At 43.4% G+C, this 22,507-nt stretch overlaps 1 protein-coding gene across 3 annotated transcripts in view; it reads left to right on the plus strand.

Moving 5' to 3' along the window:
- MACROD2 (mono-ADP ribosylhydrolase 2) overlaps positions 1-22,507 on the plus strand; it is an 891,460-nt gene that overhangs the window by 787,516 nt on the left and 81,437 nt on the right. For all 3 annotated transcript variants that reach the window (XM_054194034.1, XM_054194036.1, XM_054194035.1), the window contains exon 9: positions 11,773-11,854. In XM_054194034.1, the coding sequence (XP_054050009.1) occupies positions 11,773-11,854 (82 nt within the window). The remainder of the gene's footprint in view (positions 1-11,772; positions 11,855-22,507) is intronic.

The raw sequence follows: 22,507 nt of genomic DNA on the forward strand, positions 1-22,507 counted from the left end.
TTGCTGTCTTCATGTTAATTGCAAAGCTGCAAAGGCACCTTATACCTGGTATGTATTGTGAAGAACTCATTAATGAATGCATTGCAGAAAATTTCCAGCCGAAACCCGAATGGGACCGTTTACAGATGCTTTACTGAACAGAAGTGCCAAATCTTCGGTTAGGTTTTGGCTGTGGACCAAAAATACTTTCCACAAGAGGTGATTATTATGTATGATTCATACAGTGAGTCCACACGAGTAAAAATAATACTGCTTAGCTCTCAGTGTTCGAAGTGCTTTTACATTTTCAAAGTGCTGTGCAAACATTAGTTAATTAATGGCATAAAATAAGTTACATTTTTGTGCATTTAGCATTGACATTTTGACAATAAATGGTTTTGGTGACTTTATATGCATCAGTGCATTTGAGCAGCCTGTATAAATTGTGCTAATATTCTCAATTGTATTTGAGCAACATCTTAGTAATTTAGATGCTTTTTGTCTTATGATGAGCGGATAGATAGAGCGAAGGTTATCTGTGGATAGCAATGTGCCATAAATAAGGTATCTTCTCGTCCTTCCTAATAAAATCTAAGTCTGCGCGTACTCGTCTCTGTGGCTTGTGCGCCGTGATCTGACACAGAAATAAAAACACTGGTAGAAGTCAGAAACCACTAAGAGCCATCATTAGCATTCCAGCTGCGGAAACAGAGCTCCATCCGGGAGATGGATTTTGTGGAATTGGTGTACCCAAGGTTAGACATCGGGACTTGGTAAAGCGCTGGAACATCTGCTGGCTATTTTCAGAGAGCCGTCAGCTATTACCATCTATTAAAATTAATTTATAAGCGATCCCTTAGAGATGAATCTCTTTTTTCCCCTCCCAATCCTTGTGAAAAATGTTGGCATACAGTTGACATTTAAGTCCCAGGGGATATTTCTTTTTCTAAACAACCTATATTAAAGTTGCAATATCCTCTGTGGAAGACATTCGTCAATTGTATCAAGCGGGCTTAATGACCTTTCACATGAGGACGTTTTGGCTGAATCACAGATCGAGCTCACATGCCAAATCTATAATCACGTCTGCTCTCAAGCGTAGATCTTCCTTACTGGTCCCAGACTCTCACAGGTGTAAATATCCCCAAACCAGGCTCTGAAGTGCAGCAGTTCCCCGAGTTGACCCAGCTGCTGGCTCGAGTTCTTGAGTTCTTGGGGAATAAGTATTTTACATCAAATTTTCTTGTCTCGCGGCTCATTGTTCCTCCTGATCTCCCATCTGAGTAGCAAGAAACACGCAGAGAAACACGCGTTTAGATCATACAGACTCCCGACTTGGTTTCTTTCGGGATGCTGGGAGTCAGCCATTGTGAAATCTTGTGAAAATAACTCATCACTCTACAATCATTCTTATTTAACAAAACCACACATTATTTTGTCGTACCTACCTAAGTGTCTCGGGCATGAATAGGGTGTAATTGTGCCTGTAAGAAGTCACTTTCTACAAAAAGAAGAAAGAACTTTTGTGTAGGAAGGAGAAAAAGAGGCATTTTTTAAAAAAAATTACATATACTTTACCTGGCATCTATCTGACACACAGTAAGCAAATGATCCTGAGTTGACCTCCTTTTTGGAAGAGACACTGGAGTGAGCATCCTGGGAATGAAAGTGGTTTTTTTCTAGCCGTACTGGAAATTTAATAGCTTCCTTTTCTGCCTGGTTCTGTCTTTTTCTGATGGCAAAAAAGATTATCGCTAGCATTAGAATGAGAGACATACAGTATTTGAGAAAATCAGCCTTTGTCCATTAAAAATGGTCTTTAATAGCTTGCATTAATGAGTTTAATTTGATCTATAACTGACAGATAACTCAATCATAAAAAATTTTCTTCAAGGAGAGAGATAAGGTAATATTTACATAAATGAGATTCAGTCCAGGTTTTAGTACAAGCAATGATTTCAGAGCTGTTTCAAGTTATGCGATGTGGCCTATATTCTTGGGAAAGCAATTTTTTAGTTTTTTTGAAGGGCTCTTTTTTTATCTACAACAAACTTTTTGAATAAGAGCTTTGCAAACTCTGTGTGTATGTTGTCCCTTTATAACCTAGGTAGCAGGTATGTCACCCCTTCACTTTGCTTCCACTACAGGAGTTTTCGAACCCTCAACGGGGAGTACTTATTAACTTTCCACACCGGTATTAACTCTACCTATGTTCTCCCTCAAATAAAGAATAGAGATTATATATATAAATAATGTATAATATATATAAATAAACGTTTCCGTCCTAGCCACGAGATGCCAGCGCGCTCCTATTCCTTTGGCAGTAGGTCCTCGCCTGAGGACCCACCCCTGCCATGGGAAGAGTGAGGGAGGCAGAGCTTTTGGAGACTGACAGACACGGGGTTCCCACTGCCCAGGGACCTGGTGACTTCCCATAATGGCTGGACATCACTGCCATCCCCTGCCCAGGCAGCACAGCAGGAGGGAGCTTTGCTTTCCAAGGGCATCAGTCCCCATTGCTCTCCCTTCTGGCCCCCAGCCTCAGGCAGCTCGGTCCCCTCCTGGCACTGGCTCTAGCATCCAAACCTAAATTACTAGTACCTGTCCGAAGGGTAGCAGGTACCGTCCCTTGGTCTCTTTGTGTGGTTTTAAATCCTGGGGCTGTTTTGTATTCAGAATCTTGCAGCAGCCACAAAGATGACGGCAAGGAGGAGATTACGTTTCTGTTTTCGAGCCTATTCTGTTTTTCTTGAGTGGTGGACTCTGAGCAAGTAGCGCCGATTCCCCTGCTGGCCCTGGAAAGCGGTGGAAATTGTATTGGCAGACACTACGTGCTAGTTACAACAAAACCGGTACAATCATCAAGAATACAAGAAACTTCCGAAGTGACACCTCAGGCTCAGGGGATCCAGCAAAGAGCTTTTGGTGTTAGTGGAACACAGCATCTTCTGGGAATTAGTCTGCCACAGCTTGGATGCCCAAACAGACTTAGGAAGCTCATAATCATGGGGAACTTTGGGGTATTTAAATCCAAATTGTACTAAAAACATATTGAAAAATGTGTGTTGTAAAGTAAAATGTGGTGCAAAAAGTTGGCCTGTGGGATTACAACGCCCTGCTTGATTGTATGCCACAATATCATCTTATTCGGTGGAGATCCACAACAAGGCTGTAATGATAACTTCAAGTAAGCTGATGATTTATCTCCTCAAAAACGCATGGTTGTTGTAAAACTGCCGATCAGATATTTTCAGAGTACTATCCTTCACAAGCCCTTATTTAACGCAGTTATATTTGCATGCATACCCTCTCTTCACATTTGCCATTTGTCACTGAGATAGCAAATTACATTCATCAGAATCCATTCATTCCCCCGGTTTCGCTGAATACAGGATTATCTTGGCTGTGTCAGCTGCCCTATGACTGGTAACTGTGAAAAATGGAGGTCGCCTTCAGATATTCCAAACATGTATCTTCAAAGGACAGTAGGTATTAAGCTGGAAAAGATGAATGGGCTTTATGTCATCGTGTTTGTGTGGCATAAAAGTGAATTGTGCAGATTGATGGATATCTTGGTAAAAACAAATGCATTTTTAAACTACTCTCTTGCCCCTTGCCTGACAAGTTTTAGTGACCATCGAAAGAAATATACTGAGACACTGCCTTAAATCCTAGGCTGATTTTACAGGTTTTTTCACCTTTAGAAAACTGAAGAACTTTTAGTTGTTGAGCAAAAAACCACATGCAAACTATTAACAACTGGTTATTTTATAGTCTGTCTGTGTTTACATTAGCACTACCGGACTATCATGTCTTAGTTGTCGTATAATCATGCGATATATAAGTAACTGGGACGCGTACAATTTTGTTGCCGACCATTTGTAAATTCCTCAGAAAATGTTGCCATAATTTCCCATTTTAGATCCAGATTGCTTCTTTAGGACAGCCACTGCGCTTGTCTGGCAGGTGCTTTGTTCATACAAAAAAGTAACAGCCCAGCACAAAGAGTCACCAGGTCCAAAAGGAAAAGCTCTACCTGTCCTCGAATAATACACTGTATTAAAAAGGTATTGAAACCACAAAGTGGATTCTATCAAGGAGAATAAGTAACCTTTAAAAAACAACCAGCGTATTGGGGAAAAAGAGTTATCATTATTGATTCTCACAATGCATGGATACATTGAAAGGATATGCCAGAGGAAAAAAGGTGGTGGGCAGTGAAGCTTGTGACCATTGATAGGATTTTCTTTTTCCTGTAGCATCTTTGCTTGATAGAGAACAGGAGAAAAAGATCCCAGGATCCTGGTCTAGTTCTGCTACTCTTATTCTCTGTGACCTTGGGCACATCAAATCTCAGCCTGGAGACAAAAGATCTATCAGAAGTGTCACAAGACCGTAACGCTTACCTGTGTGTGAGATCCGTGGGCAAAAGTGCTTCCCCGCTGGAAAGTATTATGGTTTCTAATGGGTTTCGGTAATACGGAGATAGACTTGTGCCATAGTGATAACTGCAGTGGTGTATGTGGTACGGGGAGGAATTTGCCCTCATCTGTTGAATATGAGCAGAGCTGTAGGAACAGGAGCAATAGACAGGCAGAGACATTCCGACTGCGTTTTAAATTTATCTTGAGTTTCATCGCTAAGCGTGTTGCTACTGCCTTTTGTTTTAGAGGCAGGGATTGCTGCAAAGCCTTAGGTACTGTTCCTTTGGGATGTTGTTTGTGTTAATATTTTAAACTTGTAATAAATTTCTGGTGGGTTTTTTTGCTGTGTTTGGTTGGGGCTTTTTTTAAATTGCCTTTGGACTTCTAATTATCTTTCACTCCCAGCAAAGTATGCTTTCTATCATGAAGTAGGATATTAAAGCACTAATAATAACTTTCTGGTTTTTAACTTCAGTAAGACCACCGTAGAAAACATTCCACTCTCTTTGTGAAAAGCATAAATCATTTTATAACTCATGTGTTTTGTATTATTTTTTCTTTCAATGACTGCCTAAGTAACATGTTGGTTTAAGTAAGAGTTGCTTCCTCACAGCTGGTCCTCAATGGGTATTTGCTCTTGATGTGATATCATAACGCTCCATTAATACCGTTACTTGCGGGAGGTTTACAGTAACGTGGATTTTTATTTAGATTTTTGTTTTGGATTCAAAGAATCTCAAAACTCAAATCCATGAAAATCAAAGAGCTTTGTCCTGAGAGAGTTCGTCTGTCCTCCTCCACCAGCAGGACTGAAGGATGATCTAGAGATCGTCTGTTTGCCTGAAGCTGGGCTCCTTTCGGTAGCTGCAAGTTCAGGTAAACAGGGGGTAGGATAGTGTTTTGGCTCAGGTTTGCAGCGGATTTGAAGCTGGGCCAGGTGGAAAGATCTTAAGGCTAGGTGAATTGCTTTGTGAACATCATCACACAGTTCGTTGGTTGTCAAATTCACCGTATCACCAGTCTGGCACCTCCGCCCTGCTTAAATCTTGTTACGAGGATGGAAGCGGCGGCGAAGCTTTGTATTTGCCATAAATACTTGACTGAAGTTCTTTTTGAGAGTAATTCTGCAATTATAGACCATGATGTCATGCAGAAAGAAGCAGACAGTCAGCTAGGCTCTACGCTTTAACGGTTTCTGTGAAATTAGTAATAATACTAGGAGGCTGAATTTTAATTTACAGTGCTGTGAATTGAGTAGTTTTTATAGGGCCTGAAGCTATTCACCTTTCGAAGGAGTGTGTGAAGACTTCTGGCCTCGACCACGACTCCTTTCCAAGTGGGACTGCAGTCCTCTCTCCTCTTTCTTTTTGGGCAGGCAGACTGCTATCTGGACAGCTGGCCAGATGCGCACGGTGCTCGGGAAAGGCACTGCCTCTGGCGAAGTGGATCACAGCTGCTGCGAGGGATAGGGCAGATGCCTGTGTTATTTTACAAAGCTGGTATTTCCATCTGTTAGTTGGTTGCAATAGGATTACCAGCGGATCAGACCGGGCAGAGGGTAGGCTGAAGGGGGGACTGTCAGCATCAAGAGCATCATTTACCAGTAGTTTAAGGGGGCAGAAACAGATGTTGGTCTCTTTGAAGTGTACCTCTGCATGGAGCCAATTCAACGCGTCAGCTCGGTGCCGGGCAGGGAGGAACTCTGTCAGAAAACCAGAAAAGAGATAGATGGAAAATGAGGTTCCTGAAGATAAGAGAGAGAGAGAGATGTGGACTTCAGAACAGCAAACTGAGCCTTTGCCATAGAGATAGAAGAAATTTTACCCAGGGTGCAGGGACCAGCGAGGACAGTTCTAGTCTGATCCTGTGGTGCATTAAAAATCTCTTCCTCCTCCTTCTTTACTTCCCACAACTGAGATTTGGACTCCACGAGAGCATGCCTTGGAAACCTGACTTAGGTGGCTTTGTTCCCACTGGTCTCCATAAGGGAAGTCTTTGTCATGCAGTGAAAGCCAACAGGGCTGCCCCAGCAGCCACGGGTCCAAGCGGAGGGAAAATGTGGGATTGCGGCACAGTTGTAGGTTCAGGACTTCTTCCTTACAGGCACTGTAGTCAGGGAGACTTAATGGGTACAGACAGCTCTGAACTGTGACTGTTAAGGATACGTTTGAAGAAGTATCTGAAAATTTAGAGTAAGGAAATTTGGATATCAGAAGAACTTTAATTCTTAAGGAGGCAAATGTTATTTCTGGCATTACGGAGTACAGGCGCTGATCCAAGCACGCTGAAGTCAATAAAAAGCCTCCGTTTGGCTTCACTGAGTTTTGGGTTAAGTCCACAGAATGTTTGATAAACTAAAAATGTTACAGCAAGCTTCTGGTGTTCACCATCGCCTTACGACAATAGGTCCTGGTGGGATCAGGCAGGGGCGGTTCATAAAAGGGATTTGCTACGCGTACAAAGAGCAGAAAGCCGCTTCATTCTCTTTGTTGTTTGTTGCCATTAATTTGATTTGGGATTGGGAAATATTTTTTACAAGTTAGCATTGTTTTTCTATTGTGTATTTTCTGGTAGAGATTTAAATTATGATGAAACTTGTTGTCGCGTATAATAAAAAGCAGTTGCTGCCTGCTGGGTAAATGCCTTGGTACTGGGGATACGCATGAAATACTTGGGAGTGCTGAAACGCAGTTGGGTTTATTTTTGTTGCGAGTTGTTGTTTTGTTAGGACACAAGGTGGCAATGACATGGAAACACTCATCGGATAAAATAGTCTAGAGTGTCTTTTGACCAGTTTTCTGCTTCAAAGCTGTGCTTGATATATACAGCTTGGCACCTGGCTTATACATACAGCTATACGCATGACAACATTTGGCATGTCCTGCGGATTGCGCTTGGCAATACCTCTTTGTAGCAGTGCATAAGTGCACGACTGAGTATTACCGTCCCTTAAATGGATAGGGAAATTAAGTCAGAGGAACTGGACGACCTGCTGGAGGCCACAGCAAAAGAGCTGAGATAAAACCGGAGACATCATCAATCCTAAAATGTATATAGGTACAGCTGTAGAGTATAAACTCCTCCTGTATCTATGGCTGCATGTGCCACATGCCGCGTCCTCTCCCATGCTGCAGTAGAGGGAAGGGTCCTTTAGGGGGAACTTGGTGTTTACTTTTAGCTTGCTGGGGAGGACGGGCTTTTCTCCTTCTCAAAGAATCCATAGAAAAGGGTGTAAAAGTTACCAGAAAGCATCAGCAGGCTCTTGTATTATCATGGCTTTGCATGCGGCGAGGCTTGTGGCCATTTCTCCAAGTGGTGCGCGTCCATCTTCTTGCTGTGTTTGCCTTCTGTGGGTAGCGCTGTCTCTGGCTGGCGGTGGCTCTGTGTCGGTGGAGGTCGGCTGCTGCAGAAGGATGAGCTCCCAGCTCTGCCCTGTGCTTTTTGGGACCTTCCGCGGCTTTTCGTTGTTCCCATGCTGGTGGTGACGGTGCAGGTGCAGTCCCTGAGCACCCTCCCACCCCAACCTCCCATGGAGCTCTTCTAGACCATTAGTGGTCCATGAGTGAACCAACCCAAGGTGCATTAACCCACCACTAAACTTAAAACACACTAGATGTAAAGTGCTCACAAATTCACTGGGGAAAAACCAACCAGCCAAAACCCCACTGAACAAAAAGCAGGAGGAAATATTTTTGCTAGCTTCTTTGAATTAAGATCAATGCTGCTGCTCTTAAGACCAACAGTGCTGTTATACCCAGAGGAGGGGTTTTCACTTTGTGAGATTTGGCTGTATCCTTGTAAAATCCTGGCGTTAATGACCGAGTCTGGGTCCGGTCCTCTGCACAACAGCCTCGGCCCCGTGAGCCACGCAGAGCCCCAGAAGTTTACTGATCCTTATCCAGTGCAGCTAACAAAACCACCAGGCAAGTATCCCCCTCAAAATTAAATGGAACCTGGCAAGGAGAGCAGGGCCCAAGAAAAAAAAAAAAAAAATTAAAAATAAAAAAAAAAAAATCAATGTACTCTCAGCCTTGAGCTGTGAAGCTGCCTACTAAGTGAACAGCTCATGCAATTTAACTCCCTTCTTCCTGTGTTGCAGCGTTCTTAATTTTGGGGTTCTTTGATCCACCTATTCGTAGCTGTGAAGCGAGCAGAATTTAATCAGGCTCTGACAGGGGATGGTTGATTTTAATACCGGCCTCCAAAAAAAGAGCTGTCAATCAAGGATGAGCTTTAATACCTTCAACTTGCAGCTCCTTTAAACTTCTGCTGCAGTTGAGTGGTGCTTGGTCAGCTGTGGAGGAGCCAGGCACCGACAAAAGGCACTGGGGGCTCCTTGGGCACGCTCGGGGGAGTCCTGGGGGGCTACTCCCTTCCCTCTGTAAAGGGGCGGCATGAAACGTCTAATCAAGTTGGCGTTTCCTAGACACATCAGAGGAGAGATTTCCTCTTTGAACAAGGGAGAATCTTTCATAAGTGTGCATCCCAAAAGGCCTGCTGAGCTTTTGTGAGCCAGCAGGCAAGGCACGTTTGGAGTCACTTGGATTAAATCTTTCCTTATTGGAGCTGGAACAGGAACAGTGAGGACAAGGGTTACTTTCCATACCTAATTTCGAGTTATTATAGCTGGGGATGTTAGATAAAATAGTCAATGACTGGCAGGATGATAGAATATGGTTTAATTTCAGATTTACTATCTGCCAACACATGCCATTCAATCAGATAAACACAGGATTTCAGCTGTCATCACAATATCTTATGCATACTTAAAAATAGAGCGTTTTTTCTCACACCAAGAAGAAATTGAACAGGTTTATATATAGGATGTATACAGTTAGCAGGCTAGAAATTTTGAAATAGTCTGCCGTTTCTAGAGAGATTCCCTATCTTTAAATTAAGGAATTATATTAGAAGTAGTAGAAATTCTCAGGATTGCAGAAGTTTTATCATTGTGAACTGCACAGAATGAATAAAAGTAAAGGGAACACCTTGAGAAGTGGAACTGTATAAAATGAGGGACATGTCTGTAGCATTTATAGCAGAGAATATGAGACCGTATAGAGAGCAAGACAACTCGGAACTTCTCTGCGTGGGAATAGCATTCCTCCTCTGGTTTATAAGTTTCCATCCTTGCTCTTTTGTCTGTCCTTGTTCATCAAGTTGTGCCAGGGGAGGTTTAGACTGGATATCAGGAAACATTTTTACACTGCGAGGGTTATTAAGCATCGGAACAGGCTGCCCAGGGAAGTGGTTGAGGCACCATACTTGGAGGTATTTAAAAGATGGACAGACATAGTGCTCAGAGATATGGTTTAGCGATGGTTTTTGTCAGAGTTAGGTTGATGGTTGGACTCGATGATCTGAAAGGTCCCTTCCAACCTGGGCAATTCTGTGATTCTCTGTATTGGGCCTATCGCTTTAATGCTTAAATATCTGCTCCGTTCTGTAGGCGGAGGTAGGAGATGGCAATCTAGGGGCACCCCAGTGCTATGCTAAACCAATTTTCACAATAAATGTAATTTAAGCATTTGCTGTCTAAATCTTCCCTCCTGAAAACACACAATTTAGGTTGGAAGCTCTCATGCAGGTAAAATAAGACATCACTTGCCACCAGTGCTTTATGTTATAAATTTGTGAGTACACAGATGAGTAAGGCTTTTTGGCTTGAGCACTTAACCAGTATTTGGGTTGTTTATTATGTCCCTTGTGAAGAGTAGCTGGTGATACACTCCAGCATAGCTTTAAGGTCTAGCCTGGTTTGTTTACGAGGGATGCACAGAACAGCTTGTTTCGGTGAACATCATATGAGCAGACAGCAACAGGCAGTTTTCTTGCTCACAAATCTGCCGATACGCTTTCCCGGCCGGCAGTGCCGGCTCAAGCTCTGCCCTGCTGCTTTCTCTCCTGCTCGCAACCTCTTTCTTCCTTAACGCCCACGTAACCTGTGCCTTCAGTCTCGTATTTCCTACCTAGTTTGCTCTTTCAGGTTTTGTAGTCGGCTTTGACTCAGAGATATCCTTGTTAGCAACCACTCGCATTTTCCAGCGTAACCAATTATTGCCTGCTCTCGTTCCCGTCTGTATTTTACCAGGCTGCTCCAAAATGAGCTCTAAAATGACGTCCTGAGCTGCTCAGCGTAATGATACCTTTGAAGCCAAGACTTGTACTTTGCTTCGAAGAGGAGCTCTAGCAGAAGGACAGCATTTTCTACTGCAGATACGGGAACGAAGGCATTTTTTTGGAGAGCTTTCCTCCCGCTGGTTTCCCTGCAGAGGGCAGGAGGCTGGAGCTTTTTCTAGCATGTGCAAAGGCGCTCTTGAAGAGCTCTGCTACGACAGATCGGCTTATTGCCCGTGCAGACGCGAGGACAGCATAATGCCAGCCAAGATGCTGAATTTCCTATTGCTTGGGCTTCATCCCTTTCTGCTTAAGCTCTCATGTGCTTCAGAGAAAAACTTGATTAGTGGGTTGCGGGCCCTTCAGCTCAGCTGTGGGAGGGCCTTTCTGACTTCCACAGCTTCCTCCTGGGGCTGGGTTTTGGCTGCGGAGGCAATTTGTGCTGGGCTATGCAAACAGATAAAACAAAGGAATAGCAAGGCTAGAGCGAAGTCCAGGGTGGGTGTTTTTCAGTCTTAAAGGCTTTGGAATTCTGTTTGGTTTTTGTTTTGTTTGCCTTTTATTTTGGTTTCTCTTAGAAAAGCCTTTCACATGCAATGATCTCCCAAACAATTTATTTGAAATGATTGGTGGGTGGCGCATACATTATGAGCTGTGGTTTCATTGGTATGCTCGGCCTCCCTAAGTACATGGCATATTAAATGTTTTATTTACCCCGTGTGCTACCTGTCATCTAATCAGCTTTTGTTTTTGCTGCATTCTGCTTGTATTATAGCAAGAGTAAGTGGTTTCATGTAAATTAAAACCGCATGAAACCTTTTAAAGACATTTTAAAATACTAAATGGTTTTGCAAATAGGTTTGTCGGACAAGGATTGGAAAAAGAGCTCTTTGCTTACCCATTTACTCTTTTGTATGCTTATTAGAAGCCCCCCATGTGACTCTTTCATCAAACATTGCATCCCAGTACTCATCTAGAATGCCAAAAGTCATTTATACTGTGCTCAAGAGTGGTTTGCATAAACAGGAGGCAGTTAACAAAGAATACAGTTGTGAGCTGCGATTGCAAATGTTATTTTGTAAATTACAACACAGATGCACAATAAAGTCAAAACATGCATCCCTGTGATGTTTTCTTGCTTGCCTGGAGCATAAAAGTGTGTTGGCTTAAAAGTTTCTTTGCTTTTATTAACTATTACTGCCAATGTTTATGATTGCGATCATTTCACTGTGAACAATTCTGTTTCTTACAGGTGGATCGTATCATCTTCTGCGTATTTTTGGAGGTCGACTACAAAATTTTCAAGAAGAAAATGGGCGAGTTTTTCCCTCTAGGTAAGCGTAGTAATCGAGTGCCATCTGACTTTAAAAAATGATGCAGCAAAAAGACTACAGTTGGCGTCCTTTCTGCTTCCCCCGCTTAAGCCAAATATTAAAACGGGAACTTTCTTTAACGATCAGCTGCGCATAGAGGCTCTGATCCTGGGCAAATGCAGACATTCAAAATTTGTGAACCGGTAAAACTACTTGTGATACTGCTTTTGCAAAATTAAGGCCCGCTTTTTTCTGCTCAGTACAGCTAGTTTCTCCGTTCTCTGCTGTAGCCATATCTCCTCCCAAAACCTGGTACGTGGCACTGGCTTCTTGACTCTGAGAAGAAAATGATTTGCACTCATGTATATAGCTCCTAGCGTATATTGCTTTTCCATGCACTTTGTACATGCTTTGCTCTTTCATTAACGATGCTGGTAGGGTTTCTCTGGGTCTGAAAAGATACCGCAGGGGTTAGAGCCCAGCTGTGTCTGAATGAGAACTTTAAACTTGAGCTGTCCCTGTGCAAGAATGAATGGGAGAAAGATGGCTCTCGCCGGAGCACTTGGGAAATGTTAGCCATTCATCTTACGTTTCACACAGGAGGTTACTTTTTAAGAATTTTAGAAAACCTGGTGGATAGTAAATTTGTTAATCCCCCTCCCCCCCATGTGCCTGTGATTTATTTTTATTGTATATCATTAGAAATCTGTGTTCAGCTTTTTTATCAACCCTAAGCTTCTCCCATTTTATTTTGTTTTCTATGACATCAGTCCCACGATATGTGACAAGATCCAGATTTTAGTATTTTGTTTTATCACCCATTTCAGAAGTGGCAGTCACTTAAATACTCCCCACACTGTCTGTCTATCTGGTGGAAAGGGCCGTTGAGTAATAGGAACCCGAGCTTTGGTGTGTTGTGGGTCTCCATTAATTCTACTGGACTATCTTGTCACAGTAGCTGCAGTGGTTTTTTCCTTTCCTGGTAGTATGGAAATTGGGATCTTTCTGTCTCATCTCACTAGAACAAAGCTTTTTGTAGCCGACTTTGTAATCTCCAGTTTGCAATGATTGGCAGCTGAAACTTAAAGACCTATTGAATAATTCAGGTAGCATAGAATGGTGTCTAACTGCTTAATAATATTTTTGTCTGGAGCACATTGAACATGCATTTCAAAGACTGCATTTCACGTCTAAGCCGTTCATTGTGTGATGATGGCTTTTTTGGCAGTGTACCCCAACACATAGGATAAAGTGGCACTACCCTGCCTCCTGTTGCTGGGTCTGTCCCTGCCCTTCAGATTAAGCGAGAGCAGACTATCGTGTCAATTTGCCAGCAAATTAGAGTATTAATACTCACCTTGATCGTTAACGTCTTTGAAATCACGGATTAAAGCCTGGTGTATTGTTGTTATAAACGTAAAGCTCACTTGGATTTGAAAGCCCAAGAGACAAGGTGATTCAAAGCTGGCAAGCCCAAAGGGTAAAAGAGAGGAAGATGGGAGGTTTATTTATTTGGGGGGGGGGGTGGGTGTTCAAAACCTAATATTGTTGGACTCTTTGTCTACAGAGAACCTGTGTGGTTGGGTGTCACATTATATAAAGACTTGTAATTGCATTATGCCGCATTACAGAGATGATCAGTTTTACCATAGTTTTAAAAGTATGGTTTTTCTCATGCATGGGAAGTTTTTGCAATTTTTTTTTGGCTTGAAATTAAACCCGTGAATTTGATTTGTGACCATAGAGAGGTGGTTGTGGTAGGGACCCTCTAAGGTGCTGCAAATCCAGTGGTTTGCAGGTATGTGACTATGTAAAAGGTCGATCCGATGCTTATGCAGACAGCTGTCCAGAGAAGGAGGTTTTAGACCTCAGCAGCTACAATTTGATATAGATTGCTAAAAGATCTTAAGACCCATTTTGATAGGCTCCCTGATGCAATTTTCTTATAACTAATGATTCTGAATACCAGTTTTGATGTGCCTTAATGATGCTGGTTTCCAGAAGGACCTGAGCACCTACTGGCTAGTGAGCTGGAGCTTTAAAAGGAACCAGTGTAGCATCTAAAACTTTATCCCTGACTCATCGAAGGATTTCCTGTGATTAGGTCAGTAGTCAGTGATTTGGGAGATGTCATTTTAATGTCTTGTATCGCCATGGATGTTTGGTATGCCCTTACAGGAGTCACTTAGATCTTCAACTTGTGAGGAGACGGGGAGAGGCAGGAAAGATACGTGCTACCAAAGTGACTCTCCATTAGTGTCCCTGGAGAAACGATCAGTATCTGGGTCTCTCTCCTGGAGGAGTGCCCTCATGATTAATATACAGTCTCAGGCTTTCTTTGCCGTCTTGAATTGACGTTTTTCCGCAGGGTACCACCACTTCAACAGATGTCAGCTGAAGTCAGCCCCGTCTTAAATTGCCTATAGCCTACTGGTGAGAACATCAGCTGAAGGTCTGGATGGTCATCACCAGATGACCATCACGTCTGCGCCTTGTTCCCTTTTTCTGGTCTCTTATGAATTGCCATCTGCATTTAACGTAGTAGACTTTGACAAACTATCAGCAGACTCTCCTACTGCAGGGATATTCCATTTCTCTGGTTTCCTGCACAGAGGACGTAGTCGACATGGCTCTGTGTCAAGGAATTAGCAACTGTCTCTACCTTTGGCAATAATTTCCTGATATTTAGACTGTGGAGGAATTGCCAGAACTGTGGTGGTTTTGGTTTGGCTTTAGGTGAATCTATTAAGGTAGTGAAATTAAAAGTCTTTAAGGATAGTCTTGCCCGAAATTTAAATTGATAGGACACTATCTGAACACTCACAGGAGAGAATAACACTGAGATATTACTTTAAGCTTAGAGAAGAAACATCATGACGTTTTCAAAGCGTGTCTTGCATTCAGAAACATTCTGAAATACATCTACTTTAATAGATGTGGACAAAAATGCTTAGAAAGAAGAATATATTCATGGAGTTATATACATAAATAGTTATTACTGTAAACTCGGTGCATTAATAAATCCAAAAAGACATCCAAGTGCTTGAGCTAGTCAAGTGATAATGAAATGAAGCTAGAGTTACACCTCAGTGCATTAGAGTAAGTGGAATATAGATACAGGGAAATTGTTCCATTACTTGAACGTATCATTAGGCCTATTTTGCGAGTGGAATGCCAAAGAAATTAGTCGAGTAATAGTACTGATATTAAGACAACTGCCAAGAGCCTTGTCATTTGCAAACTTTAAATATATAGAGGGAAGAGGCAGACTTCTAAGCAATTTCCTATCTTAGGAGTGTAGCAAAGCTGTTCAGTAACAGACCACTTGTCACAGTCTCAGAATTTCCGATTTAATCTCAGTATTTAATCTCGGTAATCAGTACTGGCCTGTACAGAACCCGAGCCAAAGCCAGCGTGCTCCACTTTAACTCAGACTTAGGATCTCATCCTAGTGGTTGTCCAGAGAAGCCTTGGTTTAGAAGGTAAAGGGTCCTGGTCTGCGCCGAATTTTCTGTTGAACCTCTAGGGTTTTGCTGAGAAGTTTACGTATGTCCTGGTAGAAAAAGAGCAAAGATGAAAGACGGTTTCTGTAGAACAACCGACCTTCTGTGCTTAAGATGGATCATGGTTTTAACACATTAGGTGCAGCAAACAGTGATGTGTTTTTTCTTTTTACCAATGGAGTCCTGTCTCCTCGCGGAATGAGATAGCCCAGCCATTCTCCTTTCAGCTGTGTTGGGAAATTCTCTCTGCTTAATCCAAGAGAATGTCTTGCAAATAAAACATCCTTGCCTGCAGTCCTGGCTCAGATGTGTAGTTCTTACATCGCTGGATTCATTGCTACTAGTGTTATGAGGGAGCTTTCCGGGAAAGGAGCTGATGCTTGTCCCATTTTTTCTCTTGGAATTCATTGTTTCTTCCAACAGAATTCTACATGGAGCCTAGATACTAGGCATTGCTTTTACTTTTTTATATATATATCTCTCTCTCTATGTATTTGTAAGACTGACCAGGGAGTGGTATAAAAACAGTTCCCCTTGAAAAGCTATATTTACCAACATTTACCTTACAGTGATACGTACTTCTAGGATGCTATTCATAGGAGTAAAATTAAGTGTATTGGTAAACAGTTGCCAGCTGGAGACAGAGATACCTTTTTTTTCTCTCGTGTATACTGTGTATACCTAGCTACTTCCCATGTCAGATAGGTAATCTTGTAAGGACCTTTGGCAAATGCTTATTTTTCATGGCGGCTGTTGTATATTATGAAAGGTTTATCTTAAGTTGCAATGCTTAAAGTATTTCTAGATCTACCACCTGTTATCGGTGGATTGGAGAGGGGATCATTTTTTCTGAAAATGTTCTTCAGACAAAAGTAATGTTATAAAGGGTATGTACTGTGAAGCGGCGGCATTCAAGGTTATATTACATTCTTACTACTTGAAACAGAGTAACAAAATTACTTCACTAAAGCATCCCTAAAATTGTTAGAGAGAGGACAGGTTTGCACTTTTATTAGACCAATTGATAGATGGAAGATGCAGGCTTTTAGACTCCGTGTCCTTTCAGAGCTAATGAAAGGATGCTGAGCCCAAGAGCTTGTTTTTTTTTTTTTTTTGAGCCGTCTCAGTTGGTGTTAGGAAAAAGAGAGAGAAATTGCTTCATCTTCAATAAATTTTTCTCTCCCTCGATTCCAGGTTATGACATTTAATGCATTTTCTTCTTTTATCCTGGTTGACAAAAATACTGTCCCCCCTACCCGAAGCATATGGATAAGAGCCACTGTCTTATATTAGTCCTCTTGTTACTTCAGGAGGATGCATAGCGTCCTAGTTGCGCATAAAAGTGCAAATATATTACAATTACAGAGGAAATTAATTGTTAAGAGATCTACCAGGCTTGGAATCAAATTGGAAACTGTCTAAATGGCTGAATGAAGGGCTTTGTATTAAAAAGGCACATCCCTGCACTAATACGTGAGTGAACTCTTAAGCAGAGATTGTAATTCCTGTACTGGTATTGAGAAGCATTGCCCTCTTCGCTTAACATGGCAGACTTCACTGGGGCTGAAGCGGTCCTCGGTGTGCGCAAAGGAAGCATAAGTTAGCCCTTAGTAAGTAATTCTGTATCAAATGGGTAATTCGTTTGATAAATTTAGCCTCTTTATTTGCATTTGCAGTGTTCATGAGGCGATTCGTTTCCTTAATTCATCGCCTGAATGTATTCCACAAAATATTTTTCATGGGCTTTATTTTACTACGTGGATAAGTGCCAAGCAGTTTACTGGAAGTACCCGATATCCTTTATCTGAAATTTCACCTGGGTAGTGATTTGCCTCGTAAGTCACGAAGCTCTGTTTGTTCTGACCGGTTCAGGCAGGCGTGCAAAGGCCACCGGGGCTTGGAGCCCCCCAAAAACAGATGCTAGGGAGTAAGATTTGGGGGAGTTTGAAATCCCTCTGCCATTCTCTCCTGATCAATGAGGGCCGCCCTGAAGGTTTTGGTTGCAGCTACTCTTCCTGTCTCCATGCAGATTTTTTCAGGTTGTCGTGTTCACAGCTGATAACCGCCTGTGTTTTCACAGGTTTAAACTGGAGGCAGTCAGACTGTCATCTCCCTTTCTTCACTGCTTTCCCCCACAAAGCTTTCAAGGCACCGTGGATGGGCTGGGTCCCTGCCAATGACACGGAGCCTAAACTTGCGTCCAGACACCTGCTGTGGGTACACGAACACGTCTGGGGCTGAGCAGAAGCTGGGACAGAGCTGAAGTGACCAGCCACAGCAGCAGATTGGGATGTGGTGTCACAGTCCTTGGCCTGCACCCTGGTTACGGGCAGGATCACCTGCAACCCGGGCCTGTTGGCTGGAAGGAGCAAAACGAGTCCCATTTCCCTGACGCCACAGCTCTGATGGAGCTGCAGTCCCTGCTGTTGCATTGGGATGCTCAGGGGACCCTCTGGTTTCTCTGGCTTGTGAAACTTTTGACTTCCAACACTTGGAAATCCTGGTTGGCTTTTCAAATGGTGAATGTGCAATGAGATGGTGTGTGAGCACGTATCCCTTTCCTTTCCAGGGCTACGTATCAAGCAATTGAGAGTGTACCGGTGGCACACTGGCAATTTCACATGGGTGCGAAATGCTCTCTGCACCCCTTTGAGCTGTCTTTATACTGGAGGATGTCATCCTCAGATGGCTTCTGCAGGACCCCTTGCTGAAGAACTTAATTCAAAGCAGCTGGGGAGAAGCACAACCCCACTGTTTCCATGATGGATCCTTGTCCCTCAGTAGCAGAGGCTTCAAAGGAAGACTACCCATATGGGGAGCTGGAGGAGCCTGTGCACTGGACTAGGATGTTGGCTTTGCTTTCTAGTTCGCTCACAGCACCAACAGGCCCTGATAAAAGTACACTCCAATGTAAATAGGATGCTGTAAAAATTGCTCTCAGTCCAAAAGTTTAATATAGCCGTAATGCTTAAAGATCTGTCCATTTCAAAATTTGTCTGAAACAACTCACCTCGTAAAATCTCAAGCTAACTAAAAGCTAAAGGTGTTCGTAAAACCGCGAAGCAAAATTTTTCTATGGCTTTTTGTCTTCATTTGCCAAGGCAATGACTGTGCCAGTCCTACCACTCACTGGGGTTGTCTGTCTTAGCCCCTTTTGCCGGTGTCTCAATGCGGTGCAGGAGGATGAACAAGCAGCAGCTCAGGAGCGGTGCTTGGGAGGCAGAGTACGTAATTGATGGCTCGGGTACTGTTTTCAGCAGATCAAGAGATATGCAGATCAAGAGAGGGTTCCTAGCAGTTTCTAAAATGGCAGTGGGTTTCCACTACCTAGTAAAATGTTAATGGGCAGTTTCCTGCTTCAGTTTGAATCGTAATAAAACTTCCTAGTACGATCCCTTCTGAATTATTTTCTGGCTGACTGCTGAGAGAGCATTGCTCTAGACTTTGGCTGTGTCTTGCAAGTGTTGGTTGCCCCAAAATTCAGGCTTAGATCCTCTGGTTGTACATGGTTTGACAGAGGCTTGTGATATTGGCTGCTATACGGCCTGGAAAATCGTTTGCCTCCTCATTCCTGATGCTCCAAGCAGCACCACTGCTCGGAGCATGGACAGACAATGGGACCGTAACAAGATGCTCCAGTAGCATCTCGTAGACATTTTCTTTGTCTCCTTTTGTGAGACTGAGGATGGAGCCTGCAGTCAGCCCAGAAGTCAGGGGAAATGGCTGTTTCTAGGTATTTGTCCACTCTCTCCAAATCCCTGAGCTCTCCAGCCTGGGTAAGGGCTGCGTTGAAACAGTGAAGTGGCAGGCGATGAGGATGCCCTTGAAGGCATGACGGGGGTCATGCAGAGGCAAGGACCAGGCTGCTGTGTGTGTTATCAGCGTGGGAGAGCCCAGGGAAGATGACGAGTGAGGTAATTAGAAAGGTGAATATGGAGCAATCATTTACCATCTCTTGTAACGCAAGAAGCGTAAGGTGTCCCAGGAAATGATGAATCGGCATGAAAACAAGCAAAAGGAAGTAGTTTTTCACCCAACGCGTAGTTAGGGTATGAGAGTGCTTGCTATGAGGTGCTGTGGAGCCTGTAGGTCTTAAATATAGTTAAAAACAGGATTAGCTCAACCAAAAGAGGACTGGTCCAACAGTGGCTATTAATCACTGCGGTCTGTACATAACCTTAGGACTGAGGGAGAGACTGATAGGGGGAGGGAAATGTATTGCTGTTCTGTTCTGTACTCAGTCCTTCACACACGGGTGCCTGGCACCAGAAGGTGAACAAGCAGAAGCTTTTTCTGTGTAATACCTTACGTGAATACATCTTTGATCAGGGATCTTTTCTTCCTGCTGTGTCGCGTATTGTGGCATCCCATGTAAAGCATTCCAAATGCTTTTTATGTCATGCTCAAAAATATCCTGTCCTATCTGGTCGCTGACACTGAGTCACTTCATGTGCTCGAGTGCTTCTAATTGCAAAGGATGCAGTTAAATTTGCGTTTGTCTCATTTGATTGCCTCTGCCTTAGGTTGCTGATGAGATTTTGCTAGAAGCTTGTATTTAGAAATGTGTCGCCACATGCAAAACATACCATTTTGTGTGTGACTACTACATTAGCATACATATGGGTGAGAAATCCACTTTAGCACTTGTGTAAACAAAACTTGGTTGTTTTCAGTATTTTAGGGCAGGGAGGAAATAAGGAAGTTTTGCAATAATTTTTTTTTTTTTCTTTTAAACTGATGTATATTTTCCCAAGGAGCGCCTCATTCCTTTTGTGTAAGGTAGAAGCATCCGCGAAAGAGAAATCCAAATCTGATCCTGGCTGTGAGCACCATTTCCTGCACTGGAACAATGTTGTCCAGTTCACTCGCAGTGGGAGCGGCAGCTACCGCGTAGCCTTTATATGCAGCTGAGGCTCGTGTGGGTATATGTATTTTACAGCAGATCAAGTGATACGGTACATAAAAGAAGCCATCGATGTGGTGACAAAAAAAACCCCAGCGCCTAACTTCTTAGGAGGTTGGTACTAAGGATTTCTATTTGATACGGCTTCAAAAGCTACAAACACATTTTACATTCAGCGAGACTCCGGTGTTGTGGGACTGGTGTAACTAAGCAACACGGGAAGAAAAACTGCACCAGTGCTGCAGTAAGGCCAGGATGTACAGAGTGTATCAGTGGAAGTTTCTTTATAATCAGACTAAAAAATTTGATTAAACTCGCTTAGTGTCAGATGGAGGTTTATATTGTCCCTATTGCTCTGTATGCAGGATTGTATGATTAAAGGATACAAATGTTCAGAACCAAAAGAAGTCCCATTTCTTTTTCCAAAGCAGAAAAACGTGCTTTTTTTGTGAAGGATCTTTTTGGTTTACCTTTTTCTTTTTTTCTTCTTCCTCTTAGAAGCACTGAGGACGAGGGAAAAGCTTTATGGAAAATATAATTTATTACAAGTAGATGTGAAAAGAGTCAGGCCTGGGTTTAGTTGATCTCATCTGGCAGAGATTTCCAAATCTGCTTTTCCTCAAAGAAAACGTTCCCTTCTCTGCTGTTGGTCAGTCTGTTGTATTCTCCCAGTGGAGAGCTGAGTTGGAGGGATCAGAGCAACCCAAAGAGCCCTTGAGCTCCTTGGTTATTGTGAGCCTCATGCGTGTGTTTAGGCGTCACCGAATCCTGTTCTCGTGTGGTTTACTATGCTACAAAAATGTTGACATAGAGCCTGTACGCTATTGTGAAGTTCCTCTTGGGTAGTAGCAGGGGTCATAAGCAATCAAAAAGTGATCTTTTCAGTTACTAACGATTGAAAATGGATGTGAGACGCATGATTAGAAAACTCCCTAAGGATGTTAAGATGATCACATAGATAAGTGGCTGAAGCTTTGGGACAAAGCTTTGGGAAGACAAGCGTGGTAGAGAGAAATGTGGAGACCGAGAACTCTCTTAGTCCTTTCGAGCCCTGGAAACCTGATATTGTCATGGTTTAGACAGTTTGCATCAGGCAGGTACGCTGGCCCGCGCTCCCACCCACTCCCAGATTGGACTTGAGAAGCTTTTTGTTTGAGCAAGCAGAGGCCACCCCAAAACAGGATCAGCTTTCCTCAATGTTGCGAGACTGTTGTGCCGCACATCCTCTGTTCTTCTAGTGGAAACTGTACAGGCAGATGATGGAATACCTGCTAGGCAAATGCTTGAGGGCAGGAACTTTGTCAGCTGGACAGCTGGTTTTGTATAGCAAATAAGCTCAACAGGATGGCTGCAGCTGTCGGTGCTGAAAGGTTTTGTGGTTGCTTTTTTGGTTTGCGCTTCTCTTCAGGCATCAGTAGTATGAACACCAACTTGTCCCTTCAACCTTCTGTACAGCTCATTGCTCTGTTTGCCAGTGCCGTGTGTGTACAGGCTGCAGAGGGGAGGCTGGTCCGGCCCCACCGTGCCCTCCCAGCCCCTGGTTATGTGCATAGAATCACAGAATTGCCCGGGTTGGAAGGGACCTTTCAGATCATCGAGTCCAACCATCAACCTAACTCTGACAAAAACCCATCGCTAAACCGTATCTCTAAGCACTATGTCTACCCGTCTATTTTAAATACCTCCAGGGGATGGTGCCTCAACCACTTCCCTGGGCAGCCTGTTCCAACCCTTAATAACCCTTTCAGTGTAAAAATGTTTCCTGATATCCAGTCTAAAGCTCCCCTGGCACAACTTGAGGGCGGTTCCTCTTGTCCTATTGCCTGTTACTTGGGAGAAGAGACCAACCCCCCGCCCTTGCAACAACCTCCTTTCGGGTAGCTGCAGAGAGCGAGAAGGTCTCCCCTCAGCCTCCTTTTCTCCAGGCTGAACACCCCCAGCTCCCTCAGCTGCTCCTCACAAGACTCATGCTCCAGACCCCTCACCAGCCTCAGTACGTGGAGCCGCGCTTGCAAGGAGGAGCAGGCTGAGACACATGGGTAGGCTGGAAATAAGGAAATGCCTGGCAATCAGGAAACAGCAGAAAATGCTTGAGAAAAGGAGCAAATCCTGAAGGATGAGACAAGCTGAGGAAAGGTTAGAGGAAGGCAGGGAGGAGCTAGCAGCATGCAGTGCTGTTGGGGGAGCGCCGGCAGCCCGGGATGCAGACCCTGAATGCAGATGAAACAGCAGCCTCCTGCAACAGAGAGCTGGCTCTCGTGTAAGGGC

This window comes from Rissa tridactyla, chromosome 3 (genome assembly GCF_028500815.1).
Source record: "Rissa tridactyla isolate bRisTri1 chromosome 3, bRisTri1.patW.cur.20221130, whole genome shotgun sequence".
NCBI classification, from domain to species: Eukaryota; Metazoa; Chordata; class Aves; order Charadriiformes; family Laridae; genus Rissa; species Rissa tridactyla.